This window comes from Colius striatus, chromosome 5 (assembly GCF_028858725.1).
Source record: "Colius striatus isolate bColStr4 chromosome 5, bColStr4.1.hap1, whole genome shotgun sequence".
In the NCBI taxonomy this organism is placed as follows: domain Eukaryota; kingdom Metazoa; phylum Chordata; class Aves; order Coliiformes; family Coliidae; genus Colius; species Colius striatus.
In genome coordinates, this window is record NC_084763.1 from 6,264,210 (window position 1) to 6,281,348 (window position 17,139).

Sequence of the window (17,139 nt, forward strand, 5' to 3'; positions counted from 1 at the left end):
AGCCTGTCTTCCTTCTCCACACTCAGAAGCGAGTGGCACGCGCTTGGAAGGAGCTTGGGAGCCGCTGGCATCGCAGGCACCTCGGGTTGAAACGCTGACAGGAGCCATGAGCTATTCCACTGGTGAGTTTGCAATGCTCCATATGCTTGCCTGGGTTAGATGTGCAGTCTGGCTGCCCTGATGGGCTGTGCAGTCTCCTTCTCTGGGGGCATTCCAAACCCACCTGGACGAGTTGCTGTGTGACCTGCTCTAGGTGGTCCTGCTCTGGCAGGGGGGTTGAACTCGATGATCTTTCGAGGTCCCTTCCAGCCCTTTAGACTCATGTGCTGAGGTCTGCTGTGGGCAGGACGGCAGCTGCATGAGAGGCGGTGGGTTTCTCACCCCTCTGACTGCTGCAGGGGACACCTTGGGGAAGGGTGTTTCGGTGCTCAGGGATGATGGGGTTGCTCTGGCTGTGCAAATTGTGGGTTTGGCAGATGGGTAAACCAACTGAAAAATGCAACTGGCTTTTTGTCACTTCTCATCAACCCGCAGTCATCGGGCTGCGCCGGTGATAATGGGAAAGAAATGCAGCTTCTCTAAACTGGTTCTGTGTCAAGGTGAAAGGAATGCCTTTCTTTCAGGCTACTTAATCATGTAGATTATTGCTCTAGAGTGATGGCTGATACCATTTGACAGAAGTTTCCAGATAGCTGAAAAGGGGATTTACTTGGACTTGAGCTCTGCCCCGTGGCCGCTCTGCCTGCCCTGTTGTCAGAGGATCCTGCACCTAGCAAGGTGCCTGAGTGGTGCTGAACCACCACTGCTGGCCATGCTCCTGGGGCCTGCCCAACCCCAGCATGCCCAAAGCCCCTGGGGTTTGGGGTGTAGCTGAGCAGCTGTGCTTGCAGGCTGCATGGTGCCTGTGGCAGAGCCAGGAGCGGGTCTCCCCTGCCATCAGGAGGGGAAGAATGTCCTGCTACTGCTCCAAGCCCCTCCATTCCACATCTCCATACCCTGGGTGTGGATGAGCTGAAACTTTCCAGGAACTCTTGGAGAGCAGCATCTGGGGAATGTAATCTCACACCTCTGGGATGTGAGAAAGTGTTTGCCTAGAAGCTGGGAGTATATGCAGGTGTCCAAATCTTACTCTCTCTTTCAGAACTACAGTTCTCATCCCATTTGCCTCCTGTCCTGACCAGCCCTCATTCCCACCAAAGCCAGGTGTGCTGTGAACACTTTACTCAGATATTTTTGCTAAACCCCATCACCTCATCTTCATGAGGGAAAAAAAAAAAAAAAGCCCCAAATCCTTACCATTGCCAAGTCGTGGTGTCCTCACTTTTGTTCTGGGTGATCACTAAATCGCTTTGAGAGGCAGCAATTGCAGGTAGCAGCGGGATGGCGCCAGTGGGCTGCCGTGGGAAGGAGCTCTACAAGTGATAACAGCATGGAGCTGGGAAACAAAAATGCTGCCTTGGAATGTCTTCTGAGAAAAAGGGGGGGAAAAATATGTGATGGTGCTCAGGATTTGGGCTTTGCTTCTGGCTTGCCCCAGGAGTGAGTGCTTCTTGCAGCCTTTGCTTCTGTCCCGTGAGCAGGCACTTTGTCGGCGTGCTCAGCTGTGCTAGAAATCATTAACTCCCGTGTTGGCAAGCCAGGGCATCCACAGGCACCCGGGCAGGAGGCAGAGCAGGCAGCTGAGAGGGCACACAGGGGCCGGCTGGGGAGGTGGGATGCCTCGGATGGGGTGGTGTGTTTGCTGGCAGCTTGTTCCGTGTGGTTTCTTGGCACAGGGCACCGTGCCAGTCGGATCCTGGGATACCCCAGGTGCATTGGCACAGGAGTGAGTGCAGTGTGAATGAATGACAGGCAGGATGAGTGCCTGTGTGACCTACTCGAGGTGGTCCTCCTCTGGCAGGGGGTTTGGACTGGATGAGCTTTCAAGATCCCTTCCAACCCTGAAGATTTGGTGATTCTGTGAGATGGGACTTTGACACACACACTCTTGGGGCATGTTCCATAGCAGCTCGATTTAGGTGATGTCCAGAACCAGGGGATGGAAATGCAGTCCCTAAGTTAGGAAATGCTGGAGGGATGGATTCCCCAGGATCCCCTTCCCACAGCATTCAGCTCCCACATCCCTCTTCCATCACCAGGGCTGTTTCCCTCAGCCCTGGGAGCAAGGCTGAGCAGCTTTGGTGGCTGCAGATTTGTTAATGCTGAGGAAGATGGACTTCCCCTTCGTCTTTCTCAAGAAGGTTAAGCAACTGTGGTTGAAATTCTTTGACACACACACACACACACACACACAGACACACAGAGACGCCCTCGCTGCCGTTGTGCAACACCTCAGCCCAAGGTTGGCACCTTGGCAGGCAGCAAGCAAACAAAAAGCACTCGACAACAAACCCAGTTAACAAAGGGTGATGGTCAATTTGAAGCCTGTTTGGTGTACCACTGGTAACTGTTATGTAATTCAATATGGTTTCTATGGTTAGTAAGGATCCATACAGAGTGGTGATGGGTTCTGTGGGTGGTCAATGCAGCTCACCAAAGGCTGCCTGGCACAGGTGCCAGTGGGAAGCATGCCACTGATTGCAGCCTGACACTGATTGAAGCATGCCACTGATTGCAGCCTGCCAGTGCTTGCAGCATGCCATTGATTGAAGCATGCCACTGACTGCAGCCTGCAACTGACTGCAGCCTGCCAGTGATTGCAGCCTGCCACTGACTGCAGCCTGCCACTGACTGCAGCCTGAAACTGACTGCAGCTTGCCACTGACTGCAGCCTGCCAGTGATTGCAGCATGCCACTGAGTGCAACCTGCCACTGACTGCAGCATGCCATTGATTGAAGCATGCCACTGACTGCAGTCTGCCACTGACTGCAGCCTGCCAGTGATTGCAGCATGCCATTGACTGCAGCCTGCCACTGACTGCAGCCTGCCACTGACTGCAGCTTGCCAGTGATTGCAGCCTGCCACTGACTGCAGCCTGCCACTGACTGCAGCTTGCCAGTGATTGCAGCCTGCCACTGACTGCAGCCTGCCACTGACTGCAGCTTGCCAGTGATTGCAGCCTGCCACTGACTGCAGCCTGCCACTGACTGCAGCTTGCCAGTGATTGCAGCCTGCCACTGCGTGCAACCTGCCACTGCAGCTTGCCACTGAGTGGAGCCTGCCACTGAGTGGAGCCTGCCACTGATTGCAGCCTGCCCAGGATCCAGCCCTGCCCATGGCATCGCTCACGCCACAGCAGCTGCCAGCATGTCTCAGCCTCTTTGATCTCAGGGATGGCTCTTGATACACGAGTTAGCACGGTTGCCTGGCACTGTGCAAATCTGTCAAGACCTTTGATGGATTAATCCCTTCACCCATTATGCTTTTGACTTACTAATTTCTAAGTTGCCATAAGCTGCTTTAAATTTCCTGACTCTCCCATGTCTTCATCTGAATCACTCATGAGCCCAGTGCTTTTGAGGTATTGTTACTTCCTGCTGTTCACGCAGCAGTGATCCTTTAAGGATATTTAATGGGCAGGTACAAGGCAGGTTAGACATTTCTGAAGATATATAGCTCTGCTGCATTCTGGAGTGCTCCAGCTTTCCCTGTCACGCCTGGGCAGGCTGCAAAAGCCTGACACAGTGACCCCCAAATCCCCACCTTCTTTGAAAGCTGAGGGCTTTCTCTCTCCTCAAGTCTATCACTGGGTTGTGAGCTCAGGGCTCTGCAGCCCTGAGCTGTGAGACACTGGGCACTGAGGAGCTGAGGCTTTTCCCATCCTTGCTCCTATCCAGAGTTGCAGGAGTGGAAGAGGGAGATTTTAAATGCTGTGTCTTACAAAACCAGCTGCTGTGTTGGAATGAATGAGCCTGTGGTGAGCTTGCTGCAGCAACCTGCCCGGAGCAGGGTTGAGCACTTGCCCTCCAACTAGTCAGTCCCAGGCTGCTGTGGAGTGCCTCTGCCTCTCTCCCTCACTACCTGTGGGACCTGAGGGATGTCTGACTTCTGAGTATTCCTATTCCATTCCATTACACTATATTATGTATTCTATCATATTGTATCCAATCATTTCCTGTCATATAATTTAATATCGTATTTATTTAAGCATATAATGTGATTTCACATTGGCTCACGCAATATGATGCTACACCATACTTGATAGTTCTCTGCTGCCCCACATTCAGCATTCCCCCAGACAGGCAGCATCTCTACAGCACAGCTGGCTCCTGATCCCAGACCTTCCTGTGCTTACTTGGGTTGTAGGAGAAACCAAATCCTTGAGGAAAAAAAAACCCCAACCCATAAACCTTGCAAAGGTTCACATATGCAGGCTTCTGTAAGGGACTGATTAACAACTGTTGTGATATTATCTGTGACTCATTTTTGAGGGAGAAAAACGAGGAATCGGCTTCAGTGTCTTGAAGAGCCCCTTTTCCCAGGCCCTTGGCACCTCAGAGGCACTGGGGATCTCAGCAAGGGAAGGGAGCTGAATTTCAGCACGTTGGGTGCTGTGGTGTGTAAGGATCAGTTACAGCTACTGTTAATTATTAATCTTTGATAATCATGAAGAACGTGTTTGATGCTAACATAAGGCTAGTCTTTGACCAGAGGGGAATACACTCAGATAAAAGTCCCAACAGTGAGGTTTAATTTTTAAGCTGCCCTGTGCTAGCTGGGGGCTGCTTGAGAGCATCACTCCTGAGAATTTCTTCCCTGTTGAGGTGAGGGAGCACTGGCAGCGGCTGCCCAGATGGGTTGTGGAGTCTCCTTCTCTGGGGACATTCAAACCCAGCTGGATGAGTTCCTGTGTGACCTACTCTAGCTGGTGCTGCTCTGGCAGGGGGTTGCACTGGGTGAGGTCTGGGTCGAGGCAGAGCCGCCTCACAGCAGCTGCAGTGATGGGATGCAGATGCCCTGTCCTTGCTCTGCTTTCCAGGAGGAAGCAAGACTTTCAGTGTTGCAGCAAAACTTGCAGTGATGCCATCTCCCTGGCCTGTGGCGAGCTACAGAGCTGGCTCGTGGCTGCCGGTCCCCCCGGCCAGCTGGCAGCGGGCAAAGGCAGGCAGTGAGCCAGCAGACACGGACCGCCAAACGACCGAGATCCCATTTGCAGCCCTTTGGCTGCAGAGGGAGCAGCTGCCTGCACAGCGAGGTGCTGCGATGCCCGCTGCCAGCGAGGGCAGACATCCCCACGCTGCTGCCACCTCCCTCAAGCCGCTCACTCCCCACTCACCCAAGGCCACCTCAGAGGTCAGGCATCCCTCACAGTCCCTGGGCAGCAAGGGAGGGAGGTAGAGACACGCTGCAGCAACCTGGGGATGAATAGTTGGAGGGTGAGGCAGGTGTTTGTCCCTGCTCCAGGCAGATTGCTGCAGCCTCTCACAACCACCAGCCTCCAAAACCCATCTCAGCAACTTGATAAATATACTAAGTATTTCTATGCTATTATTAATATGTTATTATTATACTATATTATTATCTATTTATCCATTTGACCTCAGTATCAGTTATAAGTACCTAAAGGGTGGGTGTCAGGAGGATGGGGGACACTTCTTTCTGTAGTGTCCAGTAACAGGACAAGCGGTAATGAACATAAGCTGGAACACAAACAGCTCCACTTAAACACAAGGAAAAACATGTTTGGTGCTGAGGTGAGGGAGCCCTGGCCCAGGCTGCCCAGGGAGCGTGTGGAGGCTCCTTCTCTGGAGGTTTCCAAACCCGCTTTGGATGCATTTCTGTGTGACCTGAATGAGGGGAACCTGCTTTGGCAAGGGGGTTGGACTGGATGATCTGTAGAAGTCCCTTCCAGCCCCTACCACTCTGTGATTCTGTGGTTTGTGTTTTTATGGTTTTACATGTCACTAGATGATAAAATACTTTTTAAAAGGAGAATATATAGTTTAGAAACTGTTGTACCACCCCTTAGTCGTGGTGATCCCTGACGTGGTTCCTTGTGCTAGATCACTGGACACTTACATGTTTTGATGACTCCATTAAGAAGAAGAAAATTGTCTTTACTGAGCCATTTCCTTCCTTCCTTCCTTCCTTCCTTCCTTCCTTCCTTCCTTCCTTCCTTCCTTCCTTTCTTCCTTTCTTTCTTCCCTTCTTCCTTCCTTCTTTCCTTCCTTTCTTCCTTCCTTTTTCTTTCTCTTTCTTTCTTTCTTTCTTTCTTTCTTTCTTTCTTTCTTTCTTTTTCTTTCTTTCTCTTTCTTTCTTTCTTTCTTTCTTTCTTTCTTTCTTTCTTTCTTTCTTTCTTTCTCTCTTTCTCTCTTTCTCTCTTTCTCTCTTTCTTTCTCTTTCTCTTTCCCTTCCTTCCTTTCTTCCTTCCTTTTTCTTTCTTCCTTCCTTTTTCTTTCTTTCTTTCTTTCTCTTTCTTTCTTTCTTTCTTTCTTTCTTTCTTTCTTTCTTTCTTTCTCTTTCTTTCTCTCTTTCTCTCTTTCTTTCTCTTTCTCTCTTTCCCTTCCTTCCTTCCTTCCTCCCTTCCTCCCTTCCCCTCTTTCTCTTTCTCTTTCTCTTTCTCTTTCTCTTTCTCTTTCTCTTTCTCTTTCTCTTTCTCTTTCTCTTTCTCTTTCTCTTTCCCTTCCTTCATTCCTTCCTCCCTCCCTCCCTCCCTTTCTGCTAATTGCTTTGCAGGAGCCGACCTGAAGGTCACTGGGATTGACTTTCTCAAGAGCCAGAACCGCCGGCAGCACCACACGGATGGGTACAGCACGCAGGAGCTGGTGGTGCGGCGTGGGCAGCCCTTCCTGCTCCAGCTCCGCTTCAGCCGCCCGCTGAGGGCTGCCGACAGGCTGTCGCTGCGCTTCGGCATCGGTGAGCCAAGGGCCCCGACCCCGGCAGGCTGCGGCTGCCTGCTCCTGCACACCCCTTGCACGGCCGTGCTCAGCTCCTCTTGGCTCTGTTTGCAGGCGACAAGCCGATGAAAACCACGGGGACGCTGATGTCGCTGAAGCCAAAGCAAGATCAGGACTTCAGCGGGTGGCAAATCTCCATCGTCAAGAACAGTGGCAATGAGGTAGGACCCGCAGGCTGTGCCCCTGCGTGGGGCAGTGGTGGAGGGCAGCCACACAGAGCCCACTGGGAGTGATAGAGCAGCTCCTCTACCCTTCCTGCTTTCCCTTAGCCCTGTCATTTTCGGTGGGCAACAGCCTTGCCCTGTGTAATTCCTCGCTCCCCCTCTGTGCATTCAGGATGTGCCCCATCCCACTGTCCCCCCCACTGCATAGAGCCCTGTGGGCCACCAGCTTCAGCACTTGTGCCAGCCCTGCAGCACTGTGCTGCTGCCATGCCTGTGGCCATGATGAAGTCTCTTTCAGCCATGCCTGTGGTCACAGTGAAGTCTCCTTCAGCCACGCTTGTGGCCACAGTGAAGGCTCCTTCTGCCATGCCTGTGGCCACAGTGAAGGCTCCTTCTGCCATGCCTGAGGCCATGATGAAGTCTCCTTCAGCCATGCCTGAGGCCATGATGAAGTCTGCTTCTGCCGTGCCAGTAGCCACGGTGAAAGGTCTTTCATGCTGTCCCTCTCTGTCACCTCCCCAGTGCCTGCTGTCTGTCACCAGCTCGCCCAGGTCTCCAGTAGGAAAATACCACCTGAATGTGAAGACTGGGCCTAACATTTATGAGGCTGCAAAAGATGCCATCTACCTTTTGTTCAATCCTTGGTGTGAAGGTGAGTGATCAGGCAACAGGGGCGAGGGGGTGGGGAGTAATAATTACTGCTGCCAGGGATTGTCCCTGGGGGAGCTTTTCCTCACATTTTGCCTCCTCTCTTTCCCACATACATTGCTTTTTTTCCCCATAAAATGCCACAAGCAGCAAGTTAGTCTTGTGGGAAATTCTTCCACTACAGGACAACAAAACCAAAAAGAGTGCTGCAGGGTCATCATTCAGTGTGAATGCTACAGCCCCAGTTAAGCTCTCCAAGGGAAACGGACGGGTACAACCTCCCTGTGTGCAAACCACTAAAAGTCTGAGGGGTTGGGGGTTTTCTTTTCTCCAGATGATGCTGTTTTCTTGGCTGATGAGGCACAGAGAAAGGAGTATGTGCTCAATGACACTGGCTACATCTACGTTGGGTCTTCATACAGCATATACGGTAGACCCTGGAATTTCGGGCAGGTGAGACACAGCTGTCTTGTCACCATCATTTCCCTCACTTGCTCTTCCTCCCTTGTTTCGGTGACTCAGACCTATAAACAGTTTAAGCCCATGAGCAGCTCAAAGAGCTTGAGTAATCCTGCCAGCTTCATTAAGGGAGCTCACCTGCTTAGGGTAATCTGCCTGCTTAAGTGTTTTCCTCAGCCACAGCTGGACAACGGGCTTTGGTGGCACGTTGGCCGTCAGATCTGGAGACCCTTGGCAAGGGGCATCCTTGTGAGGCATGGAGAGGGCTGAGGGAGGGAAAAAATGAGGGAAAGAAGAGGTTGTGATTGTTGAAGTGGTGCCTTCACCAACTGAGGTGAGCTGTTGGGTGCAGGACACGATCAGCCACCCTCTCAGGAAGGGCGCTTCTCCACACTGCCTCTGAGACAACCCCAGTGGAGTGGAATGACAAAGCCACTCAGGCTACAGGTTAAGAGGTGGATGCCAGAGCAGGTTCATTTGCACCTCATCAAAAAGCACACAGGCACCCAACCAGAGCATCCTGCTCCCTGTCCAGACAGACTTCCTCACCCCAAAAGTGTTGGAATCTGGTTTGATTTTTGGGTTGGTTTCCTTTTGTTGTATAAGCCTGAGATGCCTTTTCCACAAAGGAGCCAAAAGGCATTGTCCATAAGGCTGTTCCCACCCTAATGTCTGGTGTGCTGTTAAGCAGTAAGGGTTGGTATTGATCTTCTGCCAAGCTCCATTGGGTCAGGTGTTTGACGTCTCTGTGAACTGGACCTCAGGGAGATTAATCAGCCATTGTTACAGGCTTTTGCTGTAATCATCTGTATTTACATAGCTTTTAATTATCTTTCCTTCCCCCCCAGGGTTCATGGTGTACCTGTGTCAATCAAGTGATACCTGCAGTGCTCTTAACTTCCCATTGCTTTTGTAGTAATGTGCAGGGCTGCAGGGAAAGGTTTGTGGGTGACTTAGGGCTACTCACAGGAGTAAAGATTGCTGGGTCTGTGTTTGCAAGACACGTGAGACAGGCTTTGTCTCCCAAGATAGGGTTTCATTTAAGCCCTTCTTTGGAGAGAACAGCTTTGGAAAGCCACATAGATATCCTAAAGGAAGTTTAGAAGTTAGGACTGGTCAGGTGGTTTCCTCCAGGTACTTCTATAGACTTGCAGTGACTGAGCAAATTCTGGTTTAGGGTAAGTGTATAAAACTGTCTCCACTTTCTCTCCCAAACAGTTTGAGGAATTCATCTTGGATGCTTGCATGTATCTGCTGGACAAAAGCAAACTCAAGCTGAGTGACAGAAGAGATCCTGTGTCTGTCTCCAGAGCCATGTCTGCCTTGGTATGCCTCTCTTAGAAAAGTGCTTTACTCCTCCAGCTTTCCTTCCTCTTTCTTACTTGGTTTCCTTTCACTGGGAAAGCATTTCAAGATACACTTGAAATGGGTTTATTGGGAAAAACCACAAGGAAAGGGTCAGAGGAGTTTTGGGTGGAGGAAAGAGGCAACCAAAACACAGCATCTCCCTATTCCCAAAGCCTGCAGCTGCCCCAGGTGGCTGTTCTTCCTCAGCCAACAACACAGGGGTTGTGTTTTGGGGGAGAACTGCTCTCTGTGGTGGGACCCTTCTTGGAGCCCTGGTGTTTTATGTATGAGATGCAGAGTGCACTTCAGCTGGTCCTGAGTAGTGCTGCCATGATCAGGGGACTGGAGCATCTTCCTTGTGAGGAGCGGCTGTGGGACCTGGGGCTGTTTAGTCTGGAGAAGAGGAGACCGAGGGGGGAGCTCATTAACAGTTACAAATAGCTAAATGGTGGGTGTCAGGAGGTTGGTTTTTTTGGGGGTATCTTGCAAGAGGACAAGGGGTGATGGGATGAAGGTGGAACACAAAAAGTTCCATTTAAACATAAGGAGAAACTCTTTCACTGTTCATAGGCTGCCCAGGGAGGGTGTGGAGGCTCCTTTCTTGGAGCTCTTCAAGACCCGCCTGGACACGTTCCTGTGTGACCTGATATAAGTGACCCTGCTTCTGCAGGGGTGTTGGACTGAATGATCTCTAAAGGTCCCTTCCAACCCCTACCATTCTATGAGTCTATGATGCTATGATCCAGGTGGGGGTTTTCCAAGCAGAGGAGCCCTCAACCAGCACCAGCAGCCTCGTTGGGTGCCACAGGACTGGGAAGCACCTGGGAGGCCATGGGGTGGGCAGACACCCTGGGGTTTAACCCTCATTCCTTCACACACGTGTGTGGCCACAGGTTAATGCCAACGACGACAGAGGTGTCCTTATGGGGAACTGGTCAGGGGAGTACAGAAACGGGACCTCCCCTTTGGATTGGATCGGGAGCGTCTCCATTTTGCAGCAGTTCTACAAAACAAAGCTGACAGTCTGTTTTGGTCAATGCTGGGTCTTCGCAGGAGTCCTCACTACAGGTAAGCAGGGAACTGTCTCCCTTCTCTGCTACCCTGCTACCTGTGCTTAGTAAGACAAATTACCATGCCTCTAAGCACTGGAGGTGGCAGGGGCTGTCAATGTGAGGCGAGACTGAGGGAGCTGGGCCTGCTCAGCCTGGAGGAGAGAAGAGCTTAGGGGCTCTTACCCATGAGGGAGGGAGCAGGGCAGACACAGACACTTGTCAGTGATGCCCAGTGATGGGACTAGAGGCAATGGGCACAACCTGAAACACGGGAGCTTCTATCTGAACATGAAGGCTTTTATCACTGTGAGGGTGACCGAGCACTGGCACAGGTTGCCCAGAGAGGTCGCAGAGTCTCCATCCTTGGAGGTAACCAACAGCTGTCTGGACAGTCTTGGGCACCTGCTGTAGAGGACCTTGGGTGGGCAGAGGGGTCAGAGAGCCCCCAGAGGTTGCTCACGTTTCGTTGGTGTGTCTGTGCTGCAGTCATGCGCTGCCTGGGGATCCCGTCCCGCTGCGTGACCAACTTCAACTCTGCTCACGACACGGAGGAGAACCTGCGAATCGACACTTACATCAGCGAGTCGGGAGAAAAGCTCAAGCTCTCCAGCGACTCTGTCTGGTACTGCCAAGGGGACTGACGCTTCCTTCCACCCACCCCTGCCCCGCAGTGCCTCTTCTTCCAGTCCCAGCGGTTCCTTCCCCACCGCTTTGGGTTTGCTGCCCGGGAGAGGGAGAGCACGGTGTTACACACTGATGCCCCTTAAACCTGCCCTTACTTAAGGACTGAGGGAGGGGCTCGCAGCTCTTCTGGCTGCACCAGCTCATTCGTTTTCTTTCCACCCCAAACGCTCACAGGAACTTCCATGTGTGGAGCGACGTGTGGATGAAGCGGACAGACCTGCCAGCAGGGTTCGATGGCTGGCAGGCCATCGATGCCACCCCTCAGGAGCTAAGCGGAGGTAGGGCTGGCCTCAAAAAGGCTCTTCCACGACTCCTGAGGGAGGCAGGAACGTTTCCAATCGAAACTGTGGGCCCCAGTCAGCGAAGAACTGGGCAGTGCTAAAGGCCGAGGCCTCACGCCTGGGACAGGAGAAAGAGCGGTTCTTGTCAGGCAGAAAACCAGCCCCGTGGGATGCTGTGTGGACACAACTGTGCTTTCAGCAAGTAGAGCACACAGCTGGAAAGCAGAGCAAATTTCTGCTTCCTGCCACCCCCTGATTTATTTCACTGTGAGGTGAGGGAGCCCTGGCACAGGCTGCCCAGAGGGGTTGTGGAGGCTCCTTCCTTGGAGCTCTTCAGGACCCGCCTGGACATGTTCCTGTGTGACCTGATCTAGGTGACCCTACTTCTGCAGGGGGATTGGACTGGATGATCTCTAAAGATCCCTTCCAACCCCTACCATACTGTTGTTCTGTGATTTAGTTGGGGACTCCAAGCAGCTTGTAGTAAGAAGTGCCACAGCTTCCCCCAGTAGAGGTGCTTTCTGTAGAGCTTTCGGAAGTCAAGAGTCCACTCATCAGTAAATGAGAGGAGCGACTGCCCAAACTGGTGCCTGCCCTCCCTGCACAGATGCAGGGAATGTAGAGGTGGGAAAGAAAACATTAATCCTCGAGGCTGTGCCAAAAGTGGGGCATTGCCAGGAGATCAAACACAGGGCTTGGTTGATTCCCTCACCAAGCCATGACTTTCAAACCTTGACATCCTTTAAGTGAGGGGAAACACATCAAAGCTCCTCTATAAAAAAGCCCCAACAGCTATGGGATAAACAGAGGCTCACTGAGTTGGAGGAATACTCCAGCTACTTAATGGGCACATCTTCCTGCCAGGGTGGGTCTGAGGGTGGGACAAAACCTGGAGGCTCTGCTCAGTATTTGGAAAAGCAACCGGTGTGGAATGCCCCCCGCAGGTGTTTTCCGGTGCGGCCCGTGCCCGCTGAAGGCCATCCGAGAAGGGGATGTGTATGTGCCCTTTGACAGCAAGTTTGTGTATGCAGAAGTGAATGCTGATGAAGTCTATTGGCTTGTCAAGAAGGTGAATGGCAAGAACAAGTACACCAAGGTGAAGACAGAGACCAAAGGCATCGGCGTCAACATAAGCACGAAAGCCGTGGGGCAGGACAAGCGGGAAGACATCACCTGGCAGTACAAGTTCCCTGAAGGTGACTGTCCTCATCCTCTACTGTAGGCCCACAGGGGAGAGCCTTGGCTGTGTAGATCAGCCCCACAGCATGTGCTTTCTCCAGGGGAAATGCAGGGGGGAGGCTTTCTCCAGGGGGGAGGCTGCACTGCTCCCGGGCATCTTCGTGCCCACAGTGACATTTATAGACTGCTCTGTAGGGACAAGGGAGAGCCAGCATGCAGGCAGGGAAAGAAACTGAGAGACTTACCTAGTGGTGGCACTAGCCATTGCTTCATTTCTTAGTTCTTTTCTTGTTCTCCAGACTAAACTAGAAACACAAAAGCCCCACATTCCCTCCCCGTGGTTCTCAGGTCCAGCCATGTTGTGCTAGGCTGTTAAACCCTTCCCAGTCAGGAGCTCAGTATAGGCTGAAATATTTCACAGCATCCATCCTCTGAAAGTGTCCCCAGGAAATTCCTCCAGTCCACAGTGCTACAGTTAGATTTGATGGTGGTATAAACCAAGAGGGTGTCCTGAGCAGAGGCTGGAGGTACCCTGACATCATCTCTGCCCAGCAGCAGAAGCGTAAATAAAGGGAAGCTGGCTCTGGGTGAGAATACTGATTTACAGCTGTCACTCATCTCTTTTTTTCCTCCATCCAGGCTCCAAAGAGGAAAGGCAGTCCATGCAGAGAGCTTCCTCCTTCCTGCGCCCTATGGGAATGACACCTCGTTCAGCCTTTTCCTCAGTTCTGTCCACAGATGAAGTAGACTCCAGGGTTGAAGTCCCACGTGAGGTGGTCAGCAAGAGTGGGCTCCAGATTGAGATAACCAAGAAAGAAGCTCTGTATCCTGGAAATCCCCTTGAGCTGGCCATCATTGTGAAGACCTCTACTCCTGGGAGCTGGACCATCAACCTCGCCGGCTCCTGCCAGCTGCAGTCCTACACTGGGAAAGTTGAGGCCAGCCTCGGATGTGTCAAGGAGACCATCAAACTTGAAGGCAAATCTGGTAGGCACACAGAGCTTGCTGTGTTCTCTGGGCTACTGACTGGGGCACCCTGGGGTTTCACTCTAGCTGGTTCATAATGTGCCCTCGTGGCCAAGAAGGCCAATGGCAGCCTGGGATGCATCAAGAAGAGTGTGGGCAGCAGGTCAAGGGAGGTTCTGCTCCCCCTCTACTCTGCCCTGGTGAGGCCTCATCTGGAGTCCTGTGTCCAGTTCTGGGCTCCTCAGCTCAAGAGGGACAGGGAAGTGCTGGAGAGAGTCCAGCACAGGGCCACCAAGATGATCAGGGGACTGGAACATCTTTCATATGAGGAAAGGCTGCGGGAACTGGGGCTGTTTAGTCTGGAGAAGAGGAGACTGAGGGGGGATCTCATTAATATTTATAAGTAATTTATAAATGATGGATGTCAGGAGGTTGGGACATCCCTTTTCTCTATTGCACCTAGCAACAGGACAAGGGGTGATGGGATGAAGCTGGAACACAAAAGGCTCCATTTAAACATGAGGAGAAACTCTTTTCACTGTGAGGTGAAGGAGCCCTGGCACAGGCTGCCCAGGGAGGGTGTGGAGGCTCCTTCCTTGGAGGTCTTCAGGACCTGCCTGGACATGTTCCTGTGTGACCTGATCTAGGTGTTCCTGCTCTGGCAAGGGGGGTGGACTGGATGATCTCTAAAGGTCCCTTCCAACCCCTACCATTCTGTGATTCTATGATAAGAGTTCTGCTGTAGCTCTGCACATGGCTCTATCTGGCTGGACAAGCAGAAATTGCCTCTGTTACTGCAATTGGGAGTCTCAGTTCTAGAATGGGATCCCACTGTGGCAGGGACCAAAACATGAAGGTGCTGTCACTGCTGCAGCTTCAACGAGATGGTTAGAAATACATCAGTGTGGGTGGACAGATGTTTACAGTGTGAGCAAGGCGTGCTGGAGCATCTTCTTTCTGTCCTCACTGTGTAAGCAACAAAGATGCCACCACAGGCTTCAGCTCAGATCCCTCACAGGGTTTAGATGGGGGGAAGCTGCAGCCTTTTTGTGTTCCCCCGCTTGCCACTCTGATGTTGATCATCTACTGCCGATGCTGGCGAGTGTTAGCTTCTAAACTCCCCACCTAAGCAAATTTCAACCTCAGGGTGCCTGCCTGGCTGATCCCAGGGGCTGTTTGCTGCTCATTGCATATCTTTGAGCCACCTGGTTTCTGATCCCCAGCAATGTGACTGAAATTTGCCAAACAAGAGCCTAAGGAGTGATGAATAATTATCAGCACTTGCTCATTCCAAGCGTGAGTCACTCTCCACCCCAAAAAATCCTTTGCTGCTGGTGACTGCTGAGGGTTTTCACACATATGCTGTGGCTGTCAAAATGCAGCAGGATAAGACACTAAAGTAGCTACATACATTTACAGATAAGGAGGGGTTTGGGGTTTGTTTTTATTCCAAGAAGCCTTACAGCTAAAGCAATGTTCAGGCTCCAGCACTGCTGACTTTTCCAAGCCACTGGAAGTTTGTCCAGGCACTTAGATAAAATCTTGAAGTGAAAGGAAAGCTGCTGATTTAATAGCAGGCACCCTGTGCCAGCTCTCACCCAGCTGGGCTCCCCCAGGCCTAGCCAAAAGGATGGGAGGGGGCGTCACAGCAAATACATCTCACCCTGGAACAGCAGCCACCAGGCTTGACTTTGCCACCCAGTTCCTGGGGGTGTGAGGCAGCAGAGGCAGCAGCCAGGTTGTGTTTCCTGCCCTGCAGAGATGGAGGTCCCTCTGAAGATCAAGGCTGATGACTACATGAAGGTGCTGCCCTCGGTAGGAGACGAAGTGCTCGTCCATGTCAACGCCATTGCTGAGGTCCAGGGCACGGATGACAAACTCACCAAGGGGACAACAATGAGCTTCGAGTACCCCCCAATCACTGTCCAGGTGAGGCAGCCACCAGCCCAGCTCCTTGGAGCCCCAGGGTTAAAGCCCTGCTCACTGTAACACCGTGGGGGTGGTTGCAATCTCAGGGGGACCTCCCAGACAGCTGCCTGCAGGGATGTTCACCCTGTTTCTGAAGGTTGGAAGCAGCCACAAAGCCAAGATCTTTATTGCTCCATCTAAAACGGGCAGGCAGTGGCTGACAGAGGGATGGGGAGAGAAGAGAAGTTTGTAAAGGCTTCTTCTCTGATCCCACAGCTCTGCCTCCTGAAGAAAAACCATGTTGAGAAACCAGAGACAAGCTGTGAGAGCAGCTGTGGGAGGGTGGAAGGGATATGATGGGCTTGTCCTTCACCATGCTGGTGGGGAGGAGCAAACTCGCAGCAGCTCCAGCATCTTCGTTAGACCTCTGATCTGTTGGGTCTACCTCTCTGTTTCCTCCTCTGCCAGATGCCAGAAACAGCTAAACTCAACAAGGAGTTCACCTGTGCCTTCATCTTCAAGAACAAGCTGAACATACCCCTGGACAACTGCAAGCTGCTGGTGGAGGGCTTGGGCTTATTTAAGATGGCAACATTTGATGAAGGGTAAGGAGACGAGCACGAGAGTGACAGGGCTCAGCTTTGCTGCTTCTCATTTTCTTTCATTTCCCTTGAAGAAGCACTTGGAGGATGTGGAGTAACAGGGCCCTTTGCAAGCTGTGTTGGAAACTGCACAGTCCACACAGCAGAAAGGCCTTGGAGAGGCTGGTGTGCTCAGGGCACTTGGGCACGATGGGGGCTTTCTCCTCAGCTCCTGCTGTGGTGTGGGAAGCACCGTGACACAGCTGCTTCCTTCAGAGCCCAATTCAGTGCTTCAGCAGCAAAGGGAAAGCCCCCAGGATGGCTGTGGCTGTCAGTGCCACCACACTGAGCCCCTCTGGCTGTGTGGGGGACACAGGAGGAGGGAAACACCCACCCTAAACCCAGGCAGCAGCCGTTTGTATCAGTAAAACGATTCGAAAGTGGCGAGCAAGAACCAGAACTCACGCTGGGGCTGTTTGTTTGCCTTCTCTCCTTAGGGACGTGCAGCCTGGTAGGATCATTAAGTCTGAAGTAATATGCACTCCAACAAGACTAGGGGAGAAGAAAATAGTGGCCAAGCTGACCTCGACCCAGGTTAAAGGGATCAGTACAGAGAAGGCCATCACCATCGTGGAGTAGGCTGGGTGCAAACGGGAGCACCGCTGGGCGTGCAGCACCGCGCTGTGTAAGTCAGAGCAAAGAGCTCATTAACCTAAGGGAACTCAACTGACTGAAAGGACACCCCTTGTGCTGGTGCCAGTTAATGGTGGTTCAATAAAGACTCTTTAAAAATCAACTGTGTGACCAAGTTGTGTGGTATCATTGGGCTGGGAGGGCTCCCAGCCCTTCGAGGGGATGCTCCCACCTCAGGCCAGGGATGAGAGCTCCCGAAGGTGTGAGCCTGGGGGGAAGAGGGAGGGTTTGCAGCCACTGGCACTGCTGTGGTCCTGCATGGGACACCACCTAGGCAGCTCACTTCACCACAGGCTCAAGAAACACTTTAAGCAATGCACAATTCCCTCTCCCTCCCAGC

General features: G+C 52.2%; 1 protein-coding gene across 1 annotated transcript; it reads left to right on the forward strand.

Annotated features, from left to right (window-relative positions):
* The first annotated feature begins 37 nt into the window (after window positions 1-37).
* Window positions 38-16,884, forward strand: TGM4 (transglutaminase 4). Its single transcript, XM_061996256.1, has 14 exons — window positions 38-122; window positions 6,617-6,796; window positions 6,892-6,998; window positions 7,524-7,653; window positions 7,984-8,102; window positions 9,327-9,434; window positions 10,349-10,523; window positions 10,994-11,129; window positions 11,366-11,469; window positions 12,417-12,668; window positions 13,291-13,638; window positions 15,377-15,546; window positions 15,994-16,130; window positions 16,604-16,884. The coding sequence occupies exons 1-14, from the start codon at window positions 107-109 to the stop codon at window positions 16,743-16,745; spliced, it is 2,124 nt and encodes a 707-aa protein (XP_061852240.1). The 5' UTR covers window positions 38-106; the 3' UTR covers window positions 16,746-16,884.
* Window positions 16,885-17,139: the final 255 nt, after the last annotated feature.

Bases quoted from the DNA above. Each gene is read 5' to 3' on its own strand.
- TGM4 (XM_061996256.1), top strand. The intron at 6,999-7,523 runs GTAGGACCCGCA...TCACCTCCCCAG, and splicing joins TCAAGAACAGTGGCAATGAG to TGCCTGCTGTCTGTCACCAG. The intron at 10,524-10,993 runs GTAAGCAGGGAA...TCTGTGCTGCAG, and splicing joins CGCAGGAGTCCTCACTACAG to TCATGCGCTGCCTGGGGATC.